This window comes from Alnus glutinosa, chromosome 4 (genome assembly GCF_958979055.1).
Source record: "Alnus glutinosa chromosome 4, dhAlnGlut1.1, whole genome shotgun sequence".
NCBI classification, from domain to species: Eukaryota; Viridiplantae; Streptophyta; class Magnoliopsida; order Fagales; family Betulaceae; genus Alnus; species Alnus glutinosa.
In genome coordinates this window covers 18,264,294-18,283,030 of record NC_084889.1, presented here as the reverse complement: position 1 = coordinate 18,283,030, position 18,737 = coordinate 18,264,294, and the positions used below count along the sequence as shown (strand labels likewise).

Here is an 18,737-nt window from a genome sequence, read left to right as displayed (position 1 = left end):
AAGCTCTATTTTAACCAAAAAGTCATATTTGACTTTTTTTGCTTTTTTTTCTTCTCCAACAGAATGGTTACTTTAACCATTTTTCTAAACACATGAACAGTAAATAGCCAACATTGACTATTCACTGTTCATGTGTTTAGATTTTTTTTTATTAATTTTTTCTCTCTCCCTCTCTCTTTCTCCGATCCCTCTTCTGTTGCAACCTACCCTCCTTCACCGACCGTTTCCCCCAAATCACAGTCTTGGAACCGGTCTCCCTCTCCATCCTCTTCACCGACCCTTTCCCCCAAATCACAATCCTGGAACCAGTCTCCCTCTCCATCCTCTTTTGGGTATTCCCTCTCGGCCCAATAATCAAACCGATGAAATTATAACCTGGGTACTCGTTCATCGGTATGTAAAGCTTCTTTTGAAACTTCGGCGGCCGATAATCTGCCGGTGGCTTGAAAGCCGAGGGACCGAGCCCCTTCTGCTCTATCGTCTAGAGGTAACCTGGACAATAACATCCGACTAATCTCTAAAAGCCTACTATTCAGAGCTTGGATTTCGGGATCGAATTCAATACCTCCGGTGAGTTCCTTCATGAAATCGGGGAGCTGAAGTAGCAGAGACGTTGGCAGCTTCGGCTCGTCATCGGCCCACCGCGACTTCCTCTTCCGCGCTCCGCTGCCCGAATCGTCACCGTTTTGAGTATTGTTGGCGTTGTCTGTGTTGGAGTCCAGTTGGGGGTCCCATCAGCTGCGGCGGCGGGTTGGGGTTGGGGTTGGGGAGATGGGTCGGGGTTGGGGGTTGGGGGAGACCGGAGAGTGAGAGGGAGAAGTGAAAAAAAAAATGAAAAATAAAGAAAAAGATTAAAAAACAATATTTTAAGAAAATGAAGAGTGGAATAAAGATTATTGTTGGAGTGTTTTTAAGATAGTCAGTGGTTAAAGTAGAGATTTGTATTTTTTGAATAGCTATTTTAACTCCAACTACTGAGATGGCCTAAAATATATTGTTTCTTGGGCTAAAAATAAATCATAAATGGCTTATTACAAATATCATGCCCTTAACATTTATTGAAAAGACCACTGTCCGATATTTTAATATTTTATATTTACACATGGACATGGATAGAATAATAAGAAAAAGGTATCTAAATTAAATTATTTATAATTTTTACAAATTAGTTAATGTACTGTGTTCCGATCATATATATGATATATCCACCGTTTGGAGAAATTTCCAAAAAGCAAAGAGAAAATTGGACCGGAGTGGTTTAAATGGTAGCACAAGGATATGACACGGTGACAGTCCATAACCTGATGACGTGGACGAAACTTGACCTTTTTCTTTTTCTTTTTCTTTGCTACCGAGTTCTCCCTCACCCTCCTCCTCCTCCTCGGTTTCGGCACACAAATTCCTCTCTGCCAAAAAAATGTCGAAGCTTCTTCTTCTCCTCCACACCCCGCATTTCAGTTCCATCCACCGCCGAGCCCTCACTTCCCTGATCATCCCCTCGCCTCCCTCGCCTCTCTCTTCTCTCCATTTACATCGGCGCTCCCTTCCCCTCCGAAACTTATCCTTCTCCGTCAAAAGCAAAGAAGAGGAGGAAGTAGTAGGAAAGGATGGAAACGAGGCTGGGGCTGAAGGGAAGAAGGTTAACAGTAGCGAGAGTGGTAGAGTTCGCGATGAGGACTATCCGAGCGGTGAATTTCAGTTTGAGGAGTTTAGCTGGTGGACCAAGTTCACTGTGAAGCTTAAGATGCTGGTTGCCTTCCCTTGGGAGCGCGTTCGCAAGGGCGCCGTCTTGAACATGAAGCTGCGCGGCCAGGTTTTTTTTTTTTTTTTGGATAAATAGGTTTATCTTCTCCTTGTACATTTTCCTTCTATGCATAATGCATCATCATCATGCATGCATGTGTGTATGTACATTGGAATTGGTATTTTACTGGATTATTTGATGTTTCTAATAACAAGTTTAAATTGCTCTGCTCTTTCTTATGTTCAGATATCTGATCAGCTAAAGAGCCGTTTCTCTTCAGGACTATCTCTACCTCAGATTTGTGAGAACATTATAAAAGCAGCCTATGATCCTCGTATTTCTGGTATCTATCTCCATATTGAAACATTGAATTGTGGGTGGGGTAAAGTTGAAGAAATCCGAAGGCATATATTGGATTTCAAGAAATCAGGTAGTATCACAATGCCATTTATTTTTATTTTATTTTTTCTCTTTTTCTCGTTATGTCCAAAGTACTGGATACCTTCATTACTAGATAGCTGAGCGATGTATCTATATTTCGAGCTTTCTATAGTGATCTGCCAGCGAATTGTCTGTATTGAGGACCACTAACTTCGATTTTTCTTTATACTTGTAGGTAAATTCATTGTGGCATATGTCCCTACATGTCGTGAGAAAGAATATTACGTTGCCTGTGCATGTGATGAGATATATGCCCCTCCTAGTGCTTATTTTTCTTTGTTCGGTTTGACTGTTCAAGCATCATTCCTTGGAGGTAAGTTTTTTTTTTTGCTCCTCCTTACATGGTTTCACCTAAGTTTGGATAAATTGTAGCGGTATCTGAAGGCTTTTGTTTTTGTTCCTTTTTTTGGAGGTGTTTGGGGGGGGGGGGGGGGGGGGGGGAGGAGGGGGTGGTGGAGAAGGCTGGCAATGCTTTTATAATAGCCAATTTCTGTTTCAACTAAAAGATATTTCATCCTATTAGAAAGCAAGTTTGTTTGATGTGTCTTAGAGGAGCAAACTGTATGTTTTCTTCTCCTTCTGTGTTACATGACTTTCAGACTTTAGTAATGCTACTTTGCTCCTATAATCTGCTGCAGTTTAAAAGAACTCTTCTTGTAAATTGAGTGCAGTTTATATGTATAAGTATGTAACCTTGTAGATATCATATGACCCTTTGCTTGCATGAACTTGCAGCTGATTTCTGAAATGGAGTTAATGCTGATTCTTGCTACTATCACAACTCAGTTTACCTTATCAGCTATGTTGCCCTTTTTTGCTAGGCTCAGGTGTCATGGAACTTACCATGATCTGAATTCTTGGACTGTTTTCATCGTACTACTTTTATCTACATTTTTCCATCACATCTTTTGTGTTATCTTAAGCGAATAATTTACTATTTTTTGTATTTTTGCATGAATATGTTATAATACAAAGAGAAAATCTTTAAGAGCACAAGGATTTTGTCACCCGAGTGAACCATTGACTGGATTATATTTATTAATCTCTGTCTCAGAATTTTGATGCAGCAAAACTTTTCTAATTTTGGAAATGGTTAGAGTAATCTTGAGATACAAATAAGATGATGTCCAATTGTTACATAGCATCAGAAAAGTTTCAAATGGTGATTTTGGAATCCTACCTTGCAAGGTGTGGAAGGCATTGGTGATCATATCCAGTAATTAGTGTTGTGAAGTTTGGTTGATCACATAAATTGATCCTTGAAATATGAAAATCATGGCCTTGGCTCTTTTATTATCGTGCAACTTAAAATTGAGAGGAGACTGCATTTTATTGTAGCTGTGCTTAATCCAGAATGTTTAACTTGCTCACATGTGCATCTTATAGATGCTTGTAAGGTAAAAACTTATAGCCTTTTTTTGCGCTTACATTTAGTTTTTTAAAGACAGATGCACAAAAGTCCTTTCCTAATTTGTCACTTGTAAAAATGGTACTCTGTGCTACCTTATAGTTTCAACTGTTATTTGAAGAGGTTCAGGAAATTTTGTTTTGAAGGTGTCCTTGAGAAAGTAGGAATTGAGCCACAAGTGGAAAGGATTGGCAAATACAAAAGTGCTGGGGATCAACTTATACGCAAAACAATGTCTGAAGAAAATTGTGAGATGCTGACTGCATTGCTTGATAACATCTATGGAAATTGGCTGGATAAAGTTTCTTCTGCAAAAGGTGGCTTGGCATCTCATGCTTCTCTGAATCTTCAAGTATTGAATAAACTTACAGGCTTCTGCAAATTTTCTGTAGGAAAGTCAAGGGAGGATCTTGAGAACATCATCAATGAAGGAGTTTACCAAGTTGAAAGGATAAAAGAAGAGGGCTGGATAACAAACATAAGCTATGATGATGAGGTACATAGTTCTGTTCCTGTTTGCTTAGAAGTTAGGGCTTGAGGTATATGAGGAAGAATCAATATTTGCTACTGCACTTAACTTATTGAGAATTTCATGAGATATTTTGAGAGTGAGATGGCATTTTTGTTTACTCTTCGGTATAATATTATCCTTACAGCCAGTTGAGAGGGTTTTCTAAAACTCAGTCATTGTCCCTCCTTGCTCCTCCAAACAAGTTATAGGTAGAGCTTCTATGGCGTAGTAATTATCTAGTCTGAATATATCCATTCAAAGATACATACCATATTGTTGTTACAGTTGATTATTTGTTAGCCTCCATGCCTGTTCAATAGTTTCTGTTGAGGACTGTGTTTGACAGTCATCTGTATCGGGAGTGGATTGTATCCTTGAAACTTCAAGGCATTTTTCCTTGATTGATTTGATGATTTTCAGGTGGTTTTTAGTAACATCCAGTCCTTGCAGGTTATTTCAATGTTAAGGGAGAGACTTGGAGTGCAGAAGGATAAAAATATTCCTATGATTGATTACAGGTAGTCAAATTCTTAATTAAGGCCTTCAAGTACGTATAGTTTGGTGTCTGGTGGAGTATTTTTGTTTTCTTGGAGTTGTTGACAACTAGACAACCCCTTTGTCCCAATTGGAGCTGTCCTTTTCTGTTATTTTAACAAAGAATTATTCCTGTTACTTTTCTATTGCTTAGACATCTAATCTTTAGAGAGTCTACTCAACTGTTTTTTTATTACTGTATCATAATCCAACATCATATAAAAAAAATTCAACACCTTGCTGTTTTTAGGTTTAAATATTTTGAGTGAAGACTTGCCATGGACTTGCACTTAACTAATCAAATTTGGTTTCCACCACCAATCTCCACAACGCCTCTCTTTCCCGTGGCATACCTCCACAACCACTTTCTCAAGAGAGCTCAGTTAAAATGACTCAGATTTCTAACCTTCAAACCACCAAAGCAATCTGGAGAACAAATTTTAGACCAACTTACTAGATGAAATTTGAACTTGTCACCAACTTCACCCTATAGAAAATCCCTTTGAACTTTCGCCATTCAATAATTGCTGGCATGGTGGGTTATATTGGAGGTTTGGCTCATATCCTTGGCTCTAGGGTTTCCTCTTTGCCTATGAAGTATTTAGGTTTTCCTTTGGGGGCTTCATATTAGGCTAAGTCACTATGGGATGGCATTATTGAAAAATTGGAACATCGTTTGGCAGGTTGGAAGAGACTCTACTTATCGAAGGGGTGGTAGATTGGCTCTAATTAAAAGCACTCTCTTTAATTTGCCAACTTATTATCTATCCATTTTTCCTATTCCTGCAGGAGTAGGCAACCGGATTGAAAAACTTCAGAGGGATTTTCTATGGAGCAGAGGTGGTGACATGTACAAATCCTAAGTTGGTCTAAAGTTTGTTCTCCAGATTGCTCGTGTAGTTTAGGGGTTAGAAATCTGATTTAGTTTAATCAAGCTCTCCTAGGGAAATGGTTATGAAGGTATGCCATGGAAAGAGATGCATTGTGGAGATTAGTCGTGGAAACCAAATCTGATATTATAGGGGGGAGGATGGTATTCCAAGGAGGCTGATGGTCCTTTCGGGGGGGGGGGGTGGGGTTCTAGACACATCATTGTGGCTAGGGCTCTAAATGAACAAACTACTCATGATCTCGCTTGGGCTTGTTTGGTTAAGCTCAATTCATGCTTGACTCGATTATTAAATGGGTCATTCGTGAACATGAAACTAGATTTAATTATTAAACGATTCATACTCGTATAAAACTTGGCTTGGCTTAGTTAATATTCGTGAACAATTTCAAATAATGCTCGACTCGCTTGTTAACTCGACTCGTACATGCTTATTAATATGTACATATATATTTATACATATGTATATATATTACTAAAATGGCTCATATAGTATATTACTTACTAATTAACAACAATCAATAGTCAATAATATATATAGCATATGTGCCTTTGATGTATAGCAACCACGTGGCAATGCACTTTCACAAACATAACAATAACCTTCAAATCATTGTGTCACCATAACATGCCTCAACTTGTGGAATGCTCAAAATAGAAAATCGTGGCTAGTAGAGCAACCAATTCTTCCTCAGAGTGCCAAGCATAACCCAACAAAACAACAAAAACCTCCTACTAAGACATTTCATCAAACATTTGCTAGGCACATTTTTAACACTCAAATTCTCATCAAAATTTCACACATCCATCTAATCTTTTTACATACCCACACTCTAAAAACTCCATAGAACAACTTTTTCACATACCCATAACACAAATTCAACCTTGACTCGAGAAATTCGTGATACCCGCGATTTTGATGGTTCCAAATAATTTAGATGGGTTGGCTCTGTTTCTCTCTTAACTGGTACTTTCGGTTGCCATGATCGATAGAACTGAGTGATGCCACTCTTGGCTCAAAGTAGTTAGCCAAACGCTTGTGAATTGTGATCATCTGGCAGTTGACATAAGACGCACCAGTAGAGAGAGAGGTGAATAAAAGCATAGCTGACTAAGAAGTAATCAGCATTGCAAGAGCCACTTGTCTACAATTGCTGAATAAAGAGAGTGAAACACGTATAGTTACAATAATGGTGATTACTAGGAAAATCTTTGGTGTGTTTATGGTGGACGAGTTGTATTTAAATCCCTTTCCAAGAACTCTTCCCCTTAGCCATTCCGTTAACCTCACTAGGTTCCCTAGTTGTAAGAAAATACTGCAACTGTGGAAGTGGGTGATTAGAGCACCTGTAGCAGCTCTCAGTGTAAACGAGCCAGTGAAAGCTGTTGGTGAGAAGCTTGTGGCATTGAGCGTAACTACTGGAGCTATGGCTGGCCGGAACCTAACTAGTTCAAAGAGAGAGATGGTGAGAATAGGGGTTGTTACTCAAAGTTCAAGAGTTCTTTTATCTCGAGTCCCACATTGGAAAGGAATAACAGAATCTCACTAGACCACATTTATTAAAAGGGAAGCCAATACATGAAACAGTAGGAGCTGGAGCTAGCATGTGCAAAACAGGTGAGCTCTCTCAGATTAGCAATTTTGATTGTTTTTTGTCAAGAATCATTTTCGGTTTAAAAATTAGTTTAAAATTTGAAAAAAAAAATTACTCAAGCCCGCACAAGGATTTCTCCTTGGCGAGCCGAGCTTGGCTTTTAAAACTCATCGCGAGCTCGAGCTTGTGATGAATGTAGGTGAGTCAAGCTCGCACAGGCAATACTCGCCCGAGCTCGGCTCGTTTACCACACTAATTGTGGTGGACTAGGATTGTTTGTGTAAGAGGAATGGGAAGACTATTGATCACATTCTTCTTCATTGTGAGGTGGCTAGAGAACGGTGGGTTTCCATCTTCCATCTTCCATCTATTTGGTTAGAGTGGGTCATGCCTAGAAAGGTGGTTGAGTTGCTGGCTAGTTGGAGAGGCCATTTGGGAAGCTGATGCATTTTAGAGGCTTGGAGAGTGGCTCTTTTGTGTTTAATATGGTGCATTTGGAGAGTGCGGAATGCCTAGAGGGGTGGTTGAGTTGCTGACTAGTTGGAGAGGCGAATTGGGAAGCTGATGCCTAAGCTGATGCGTTTGGAGGGTGGCTCATTTGTGTTTAATATGGTGCATTCATTATCATATGGTGCATTCAGTGATAATGTTAAAAGCCATCATGTTTAATTTTTTTTGAGCTGTGTTCTTTTCTCCTTAATTAGGGATTTTTCTTGTATACATGTGTTGTGCCCTTTTGCGCCTTTTATGAGATTGAATTATTTTATCAAAAAACAATTTGAACAGTTTTGTGATTTAAATTTCCTAACAGGTTCTCTGAGGAATTAGTGTCTTATTCTGTGGTCTCCATATATACCATGTGAATTCTTTTTTTTCTATGATATGTATCCATTATTTAATGAATCAGGTTTATGCTCATTAAGGTTTTGCTTGCAGCAAGTTATAACTCTCTCTTGTTATTCTGTAGGGCCTTATAACTTTCCTTGGGCACACATGCACACACGCACATGCAATCATTGTAGGATCTTTTATTGAATTGGTGCTATGAGTATGATAAAGTTCATGTTTCTCTCTCGCTTGTGAGTGGCCTGTGAAATATTAACCTTTATTAGATTTCATTCTTCTTTCTTTTTTTTTCTTTTTTTTTTTCATGATAACTGCAGAAAATACTCTCGAGTTAGAAAATGGACTCTTGGTTTATCAGGCGGTAAGGATCAAATAGCTGTGATCAGAGCTTCAGGGAGCATTAGTCGTGTACGGAGTCCATTAAGTGGTCCTGGTTCGGCCATTATTGCAGAGCAGGTCATTGAGAAGATTCGTAGTGTGAGAGGTATACATGACCTTATAATAACAATTTACTTGATTTAATGCTTTTTTTTTTTTTCTCTGCAGAGGCATGACAGTTTTCTCTTAAGAATTGAGGAATGTGTTATTGCCTTATGAGATTATGAATTACGTTCATGTTAACATTATGTGCTGCTTTGCAGTTATGCCATGCTATATATTGTGGAGACATGGGGATCCATTTGAAGATGCTATGAAAACAAAAATATAGATGTCTGACTTGACTCTTGAGAAGTCTTCTGGCTAGTTATATCAAGAAGACTTCTAATGTAGTGGAACTCAAAAGAACAGAGGGGAATTAGTTCTGTTCACTTGGAGAAATAGTAACATCCGTATGCATTCACAACATGTAGCTTTGATTTTTACTTGGGCCGGGCACTGAACATGCCCTTTATTCAATCTCCGCCTGTCTTTAGAAATATAAGAACAAAACGCATTGTCTAGTCATCATGTCTTTATCTGCTCAGGAGTCGTTTTGTTGAAACCAACTCTGTGTTCTTGCTGCTTTCCCTTTTTAGTTACTAGCTATTTGCATAGTCACAAATCATTTTTCCAGTCGTGTTTTTTTTTTTTTTAACTTTTCTCCCCCTCAGAGTCAAAAAGATATAAGGCAGCAATCATCCGAATTGACAGCCCTGGAGGTGATGCTCTTGCTTCTGATTTGTAAGTGCTGGTCATTTTGCCTATATATGTAATATTGAATCCATTGATAGTGAACAAAGGAAGTAGACATTTTTGTATACCAGGTACCTAGTTATGTTTTGTTTTCTTTAAACTATAAGCATTGATCCAGTATTCCCTCTGTCAAGTTTCTCAAACTTAGAGCAACCTCATACTGGGTAATAATAAAGTCCCATACAGCATCCAAGGGTAGACAATACATCAGAAGCAAGACCTTCCTCCTCTGCAGCACCCACAGTTATTAATTAGCTTTCCTAGAAATTTACTCAAACTTGTAATTACTTCAAAGCATAAAAGGACAGACCTTAGAGAACCCACCCCGTTTTATATCAGCCCCACCAAAAATAGTAGTGTCATCTGCATATGGAAATTTTGAAGTCATCAACAATCGACTTGTGTAACTACCAATTGGAAAACTTGACCTCTAACCGCCCTCGTTTGCTCCAGCCAACATCGGCTGAAAAATACCCTAACAAGAATAGGGAAAAGCTGTGAACGTGGATCACTTTGCCTTTGGCCTCTCAAACTGTTGAAGAGTGATAGGAGTTCCATTCACAAGAAATTAAACTTGATAGTGAATATGCAAGTGTTACCATCTTTGCAGTTCTCCCCGAAATCTAAATCTCATATGCCCCAGTTAACATGATTACTTAAAGACTCCTGCTATGGCACAGCGGTGGTAAGCATTTTGTGTCTGCTTAGTTGATGTCGATCAAATGTATGAACTGGGCCTACCAATTGATTCTAATGAGGCAATGTGGCGGTAACCATTAGTGATTCATATGAAGTTCACTGAATAAAAACCAGAGCAATTATATTTAAAACCTTATATATGGGAGCTGCGAAACTGGCCTTGTGCTATAGTCAAGAGGCCTTTCCTGCCTTTCTTTGGGAATATGCCTTCTTGCCCTTCAAAGTGTCTGTGCTGCTTCTGGTAGCTGCATTTTATGCATCTTTGAAATCGTAGTTCCAAACTTCCTCCCGTTAATAACTGTTCTTGAGTCTACCAAAAGTTTCAAACATAGTAGATCCGCAATTGATTTTCAGTCAAGAAATCAATCTAACTTCTGCCTTGGTTTAAACATAACCCTTTCCTCTCCTTCCCTGAGCAGTCACCTGATAAACACTCAAAAGACAAAAGGAAAGTCGGGGAATAAGATGTGAAGATTGACAAAGAAAGAGCTTTGGTTGCTAGTATTGAATTATTTAAAGAAATTATTCTGTGGTTAACTTACTAACATCTGGTGTTTATGGTGTACAGAATGTGGAGGGAAATCAGACTTTTGGCAGCATCAAAACCTGTCATCGCATCAATGTCTGATGTGGCCGCAAGCGGTGGATACTATATGGCAATGGCAGCAGGGACCCTTGTTGCAGAAAATCTAACATTGACTGGTTCTATTGGAGTTGTCACAGGTGAACCTACGAATACTTCAACCCAAATATAAAAAATAAAGTAACTGAACATCAGATATATAAGCTGGTAGGACTGTTAAATAGAAGAAATTTAAGTTGGTTGCGGCAGTGAGAAAACAAAATATCTCAGACAGTGTGCAAAAGGTATTGGTGAAGAATAAGGGTTCTTTTCAATCATGTTTTCTCTTTTTCCTATTTTAAGATCTCCAATATTGTGAAGTATAACTGAGGAGATGCAAGAAGCTTTAGTTTGTTAGGCCAAATATATGGGTGTTAACTTCTATATTGAGCCCTCCTTGCCATAAACCACCTGATTAGTTTCTTCATGTTCACTTTTCCCTGATTAGTTTCTTCATGTTAACTTCTGTATTGAACTCTCCTTACCATAAATACTTTCTGATTACTTTTTTCACGTAGATCTAGAGAAATTACAGGAGTCTTGGTTATTATATGTACCATTGTAGTGTCGAATTCCATATGGCATTATTAATTTGGTCTGATACACTTTTCATGACTTGGGAATACATAACACATTTGTGTGGTACTCCAAAAGGACTATTCATAATGAGGAGCTCCTTAAAATCATTGCCAATGTGGGACTTACCACATACCTATTTAACACCTTTACAATTTAATCCAATCCAATTCAATCTAGGGTGTCATAATTTGTCAAGATCCAAGAAAGCGCTAACTAAATTTACGTTAGAACCCAAAAGGGCTTGTTATTATTATAGCTCTTTAGAATCACTTATATGGTCCAGTGCCACCTAGTATACAATCGATCTAGGACTTAGCACATGGCCATGCAATACCTTCACAATTCATTCACATGATGTGGGATTTAACTCAACATGTTTAAAATATGGGGTTATCATAGTTCATGAAAGATTGTTACCTGAATGGGTCTCCAATAGTGTCTCCTTGTGCTGTAAAGTTGCAAGATTACACAAAATTGTTTCTCCAATCATATATCAATCATGATTGAAATTGTGGTAACCAAGCTAGAATTCATATCAATGTCGCCTTGCAGATCTGCAACTAAATAGGGTTTTTTTTGTTTGATAACTGAAGTTCATGAGTAAGTTTTGAAAAAATGCACCTTAATTCTTTTGGTCAGGTTTTCTCAATCTTTTCGATGCTTATAGTTAGGTGTATTTCTTGTATACTTCGTGTGTACTTACTAAAATTGAACGAACTAATTCACAGTAAAAAAAGAAAAGAAAAAATAGAAAAAGGGGAATCTTCAAAACATTCCCTTGATTGTTAAAAGTATTTGGATTTTGTAAGAAGTTGGTGCTAATGCATCATTAATTTTGATCTTAGGGAAGTTTAACCTGGGGCAACTGTATGAAAAGATTGGGTTCAACAAGGAAATCATATCGAGGGGAAGATATGCCGAGCTCCTTGCAGCTGAACAAAGACCTTTCAGGTAAAGAGTCCTTGTTGTTTGCTAGCTTTACATATCCTTTGCGGAACTGGACAAGATAATATTCTGCTATATATATAATTTCTTATTCAAAGCGAAACCGGAATAAGTCTTTCGCTAGCTATCTAAGCGGATGGCATGTAGATGATTTTGTTTCATTGATTATGCAGCTATGCCCTCACATTAACGTTTGAAAAATACATTAGATAATGTATTGGTTTGAACTTGGGAAGTTGTGGATGAAATGGACATAAGCATTGCCCAAACAAACACATGATCCTTCATATGTCCACCATATTTAAATTTCATATTTGTAATAGCTATGAGAATCCATTCATATGATGACACAATTGCTTGGATGCTTCAATAATTTGGTTTCTTAATTTTCACTAAATAGGTTGCAAACTTTTTTCTGCGGTAAGTAGCAGGTTGCTAAATCAAATAATAACAAAGTTCTAGGGGTGGATAGCGAGGACCCCAAATTTTGTTGATCTATTTTCTAGATTGAGAGGAATTTTATTTTTGGTAGATGGAGAAAAAGATATTAAATAAGAAATTGATTCTATGATCTTTTACACTTTAGAGTTCCAAAATTACCAATGAAATGATAGACATGAAACATTCTATTTTGTTTCCAAATATAAGAGAATTATAATTATGTTATTCATAATGCCTTTAGTCTTTTGTTTTCTTTCACTTTTCCAGTTAATGATAACAGATGAGGCTAAAGTTCATGTTTGAAATTACGTAAAAATTTCTTACCAAAAATCAGTATAGTTTAAAAAGAAAAGCATAACCCTCGCTCTGCATTGCACTGATTTGGACAGCTCTATCTAATGACCTGCCTGAACCTTGATGTCTTTGATGGCACTCCTAATTTTACCTTTTGGTGGACGTTGCTCCAGTTTAGTAGTGTGTTTCAATTGAGTTACCTCTCTCTGCTTCCAAAATTGACTAGTTACCAATTTTTTATACAGACCAGACGAAGCAAAACTCTTTGCCAAGTCCGCACAGAATGCATATAAGCAATTTCGTGACAAGGCAGCTTTTTCCAGATCAATGACTGTATGTTGATCATTTTGATGTTCATTAACAATTTCAGTCACTTAATTTCGTCTCCTTGTTCTTTACTTTTAATTTCCTGTATGAAATCTGAAATCTCTCCAATGTTCCTATCATTCTGTTGCTAGGTAGATAAGATGGAGGAGTTTGCACAAGGGAGAGTTTGGACAGGTAAAGATGCAGCTTCAAGAGGTTTGGTTGATGCTATTGGTGGGATTTCTCGGGCTATTGCTATTGCAAAACTTAAGGCTAATATACCTCAAGACAGACAGGTTTGTTGTTTACTTTTTTCTTCGTTCTTTGTTTTGTTTTTTGTGTTTTTTTAACTTTGGTCATGACTTTGCTTTGGATGAATACTGGTAAAAATTACAAGTCTACTCCTAGAATGGTTTGCAGAGAATGTTGTAATGAATATTGCATTTGGTTGGATGGGGGCAGGTTACTCTAGTGGAGCTTTCAAGATCCTCCCCTTCACTTCCTGAGATATTAAGTGGCATAGGGAATACTCTAGTTGGAGTTGACATAACACTGAAAGAACTGCTGCGAGAGTTGAGCATATCTGAGGGAGTTCAAGCCCGGATGGATGGAATTATGTTTCAAAGACTGGAGGGATATTCTTATGCCAATCCCATCTTCACTTTGATAAAGGATTACTTGAGTTCCCTCTAACCAAATCTATTTTTTAGTTGGGTCATTTGTGCTTCTTAAATTTTGGCTTTTAAGTTTTAGAGGAATGAAAGCGGTGGTGTAAAGTTTTTCTATTTTTCTTCGTTTGCCTGTCTTCTCTATGCTTTTGTATGTACATGTACAGCATTATGGATCGAGTTATACGTACATACATACATTCAGGTAATGCAAAACGAGAATAAAGTTCACATTTCAGAGTTGGCTAATTTACGATACATAGATGATCACAAAGAAATCACAACACAAACAGCCGAAAAGCTAGAAATCTCGCACGCAGACGCTTGTGAATAATAACATACAAAATTGCCACCAAAGCTTTAGAAATTTTTTTAATATTAATAAAATATCGCTGTTAAGTGTCCAACTATTTTGTGTTACGGCCCATGAAAATCCAACATATATGCTGCTGTTGGATACAACAAATGTAGCCGAGCCCGTTCAAGAAGAAGTTTCAATAGCATCCAACCTTTCCGCACCAGCAGAAGAGTAGGTTGGTGGTGATCTGAACGAGGGCCGCCCAGCTATCAGCGTTTGCCTTACCTGGTACATTTACCAATTCCATACATAGCTTACAAGAGGTAGGTTACAATTCCATTCATCCATTTTTCTTTACTAAAGTAGATTCTTAGAAATCATTTATTCCTACTGCCCACATATTTTACTAATTGAAGCATTGGAATTTGGAGGTAGTTTCCCGCCACCCTCGACATTTCACTCTCATCTTTTGCCTTCTTGCAGGACTCTTGTATTGAGGACTACAGATTTCATCACGAAAAATTGAAAAATTATGACAATTAATCGTTACCTAGCGACATCCTACTGTGGAGGCCAAGCCGAAAGTAAGAACACCTGTGTGCATGGTTCCCACGTGTCGTCACTGGTAGCGGAGGGGAGGAAGTGCTCCACTGAGAGCACTAGCAGCAGGTTCCCAACCATTTTCCCTATTTTAAGAAAAATTTAGGGAACCAAACCACTTTTTTTTTCCCTATATAAAAACACTCCACAACAGCTTCCCTTTATCTTTCCCTATAAATTAAAATAATATTTCTTTTATCTTTTACTTTTTTTATTTTTTTTCTTTTTAATTTCATTGCAGACTTTCCTCCTCCTCCTCTTCATCTTCTTTCTTTTTCTCTTGAGACTTTTTTTTTTTTTTTTCTCTCTTCCGGTTCTCTCTCAGATTTTTTTTTTTTTCCGTCTTCTTCTCCCTCTCATCTGTCTCTCTTCTTTCTTTCTTTTTTTCGTCTTCTTCTCCCTCTCGTCTGTCTCTCTTCTTTCTTTTTTTTTTCTTTTTTTTTTTTCCGTCTTCTCTCCCTCTCTCTCTCGTCTCCATCTTCTTCCTATTTTGTCTGTCTATTTTTTTTCTTTCTTCCATAAACTCTTCTCTCTCTCTCTTGTCTGCATCTTCGTTGAGGTTGAGGAATGAGAACAAAATGAGAGAGGAGAGAGAGAGCTGTTTTTTTTAGAATGAGGAATGATGATGCGTGAAGAAGAGAGGAGAGAGGACAGAGAAACGTTTTTTTTTATTAAAATAATCTGTTGGGAAGCTACAGTGCTTCCCAATGTATTGGGAAGCACTATAGCCTCCCAAGCATCCTCGTCTAAAATGAGGAAGCTGCTGTGGCTCATATTTTGCACATTTTTTTCAAATTTTTCCTATTTTAAGAAATAGAACTACTTATAGGGCATCTATTACTAGTGCTCTGACACCACGAAGAAGGTCTCGGAATTTCGAGATGGGTACATGTGAAATTCGGGTTAATTATGGGGGAGAGAGAAAAGATGAAGCAGAGGATGGAGAGGCTAGGAGCAAGAAGTCATCTTGTAATGAGTTCCGTGGGGATGTGTGAGTGTGTTACATGAATGAATTCTCAAACACGTAACGGGATAACATGTTCGGTTTTGAAGAAATCTAGACCATTTAGATTTGTTGAAGTGAATCTAGACTTTTTCAAACACAAAGTTTGGAATAATTCTGCTTTCTTTATTATCCATCAACAATTCTTTAAATAGATATTACAACTTGACTCCTAATTGAAAGACAACACTAAGAGATAACTCCCCTAGATGATCTCACGATCATCCTTCTACGAACCAAGATAATAATAGACTTCTAATGAAACAATAAAATATAAGCTTAACACTCACGGAGATATACTCGACGTGGATAACTTCAACTAAACTAAATAACCAATTAAGTCTCAAACACCGAGACTATCAAACCAAAAGGAAATACTGAAGCATAAAACAAACTAAAGATAAGGACTCAACGTAGTAAGCAACATAGAAGACTCCAAACTCCAAAGCAGTAGTAGACTCCAACTCCAAAGTGACGTAAAAGACTCCAATACATCCAATGAAATGTGATAGATCGAGATAGCTCGTCCATTCCTTAACAGAGTGTGAAGTTTCAAGCAATGAAAGCTGGTTTTTGTTATGGGTGCTTCATGCGAGATAGGGGTATAACTTGGTTGGGTCGGTAGCAGTGCTGAGAGGAAGGAGATCGACGAAGTGTAAGCGTGTGGTTAGATGAAGAGGAGACAGCAAGTGATTGAAGTCAAGTGGAAGACTCGAGAAAGCTCGATTGTATATAGCTAGCATCCATCACCATTTAATTCCCTTTACTGCATCGTTTTGGCTTCCGTTTTTATCAGTCATGCGTTTTGTAAGTTTGATATAGCTTGCATTTTGTAAGCTTATCTTGCGTTTTGGAGTATGTAGACAGTTGTGATTATTTTAGAGTATATTCTAACATAATCATCTCCATATGGGTTGGCTCAGGAGTATTAAATCACCACTTATACCAAAAGCTTAAGTTAAATAAGATGAAATAAATTTAACCACTTAATCAATACTTTAAAGAAAAGAAACGTTACTCATGAGAGATGACAATTTGCCTATAAAAAGTGGAGATTGACCATCTCGAATCATCTCTTATCCGTTATGAATTTTCAGCATTATTCAGCCATTATCTGTAAGATTTTATCTCCATATATGGCCTATATGCCACATAAGGAAGCATTTATTAATAAATGAATAGTATATACGGTATTACGGTTAGGTAATTTAATTAATTTAGATTACCATAATGGAATCGTTTAATTGATTTAAAATCAATTAATAATATTGTTTCCTTGATGGGAGGAACAATACGGTACTTACCATATTTGAGGGTCCCTGACCTAGCCTATAAATAAACAGCCTGTGTACACCATCAGTACGGCAATACAGTCATAGGCATAGGTTAGAAGATCCCTCAAACAATATTTTCTTGTTCTTCAGATGGATCGTGGAAAAGCTTGAGCAAACATGGCTAGAGGTAAGCCTAAATCCTGTTTTATTCGTTTTCCGCTGCGCATGTTAGATTAAGTAATATGTTGATTATTTCTAACATGTGATATCAGAGCCACCTCTATGCTATTTTGCTTAGCATTTAATTTTGCTATGCATTATCAATGTTGAATTCAGTGTTTTATTTCGTGTCTATAACTAGATCTGTTATTCACATACGGTTGATAACTCACTGTCGGGATATGAGTATTTTTTCCATTATAAAATACAGTTTTTTGCTTTTGATTAGTACACATTGTTTTGCAATATTGATATTGTTCATTATTGTTTATACAATATTCCAATATTGTGGTTTTTGTACTGTGATATTCACATACATATTGTGGAAAAACTGTATAACTAAAGAGCATGAAAATTCTGGATTACTGTTTTGCCCTTGTGAAACCCACTGTGCACTGCCGTGAGACCCATTGGAGAAGATCCATGCCGTGAAACCCAGGCACCACGCTGTTGTTCATGGTCGACGCCTCTTCTCCCCGCCCGTGACAGCAACGGTCTAGACCGGCGTCGTTCGTCGAAGGAGAGGCCGCTTCTAGTGGCCTCCCCCCGTCATCGAGACTGGTGGCCCTTACGGGTCACCGGTTTCCTGGACCAACGGCGACCCCTCTGGGTCGCCGTTGCTGCTAAGCAGCGGTCCATCAAGGCCGCTGCATAAGGAGGCAGCAACCTGACGGCCGGCGCCGTTCTGTGTAAGGAGAGGCGGCCTCTCCCTGTCACCGGGATTGGCGGCCCTTGCGGGCCACCCGAATCTTGGACAAATGGCGACCCATGTCGCCGTTACTGCTAAGCAGCGGCCACGGATGGCCGCTGCATAAGGTGGCAGCAGGATCAGTTAGAGCGGCGGCCATAAGGGGCGGCATAGGTAGGTGGCGACGGCAGGGGTGGAGGAGGGGTGGCGGCTGGGTTTGATTTTTAGGGTTTTCAACCCATTGTGATAATACGGGTCGGGTCGGGTTTTTCGGGCTGGGACTTAATTTCAGGGCCTGGGCCACCGGGTATGATTTCGACCCGTAAAGGAATAAGGTCCGGGTCGGGTATCGGGTATATGGCTTGGGTTTAAACCCTTTTGCCCACCCGGTTTTTAAGTGGGTTGACCCATTCGGGTCAGCCCAATCCAGAAACCCAATAGGCCCTATCCAGTTATAAAAAAATAAAAATAAAAAAGGGCCCATTTAAGTGGGTTTGACTCAGCCCTATAAAGAGATCCACTAGCCCATTGCAACAACCCATCAAGTTCTTTTTAAAAGGGGAACTTAGGCCTTATGGTGTTTAGAACTTGGGTTCACCAAGTGTAAAGGGCCTTGGCCACCTACTAAACCATTGGGCCATGTATTTTATTATGTCCTCATATTGCAGTTTTATTCCACTTATTATTTACAGTGTTGTATATTAAGATTATTGTTTCTTTAATACATGAATTGAGGAATATATTTTAATTGTTAAATTTTTATTGTTTAAATATAAATTGCTTGATGCCTAGACCTAAGAATAATTAACAATACCATATATATTGGTGTGTTTACAGTAATATCCAAGAATGCAATGTCTAGAAAAGTTCTGGCAAGAAAAGTCTTGGGATTTAAGTGTGTCCAAGTGACCCCCCTCACTTTCCTGGGAACTCACCTGGTTGCACATTGGAAAATGCTGT

The 18,737-nt window shown here is 38.3% G+C and overlaps 1 protein-coding gene across 1 annotated transcript; it reads left to right on the top strand.

The window, feature by feature from the left end:
• Positions 1-1,322: 1,322 nt before the first annotated feature.
• Positions 1,323-13,948, top strand: LOC133866965 (serine protease SPPA, chloroplastic). Its single transcript, XM_062303631.1, has 13 exons — positions 1,323-1,813; positions 1,991-2,174; positions 2,361-2,498; positions 3,740-3,910; positions 3,986-4,089; positions 4,555-4,622; positions 8,286-8,452; positions 9,060-9,129; positions 10,409-10,563; positions 11,887-11,992; positions 12,967-13,054; positions 13,180-13,323; positions 13,490-13,948. The coding sequence occupies exons 1-13, from the start codon at positions 1,418-1,420 to the stop codon at positions 13,718-13,720; spliced, it is 2,022 nt and encodes a 673-aa protein (XP_062159615.1). The 5' UTR covers positions 1,323-1,417; the 3' UTR covers positions 13,721-13,948.
• The last annotated feature ends 4,789 nt before the right edge of the window (positions 13,949-18,737 follow it).

Bases quoted from the DNA above. Each gene is read 5' to 3' on its own strand.
- LOC133866965 (XM_062303631.1), top strand. From the start codon at position 1,418: ATGTCGAAGCTTCTTCTTCTCCTCCACACCCCGCATTTCAGTTCCATC. The intron at 1,814-1,990 runs GTTTTTTTTTTT...TCTTATGTTCAG, and splicing joins ACATGAAGCTGCGCGGCCAG to ATATCTGATCAGCTAAAGAG. The intron at 11,993-12,966 runs GTAAAGAGTCCT...TTTTTTATACAG, and splicing joins GCTGAACAAAGACCTTTCAG to ACCAGACGAAGCAAAACTCT.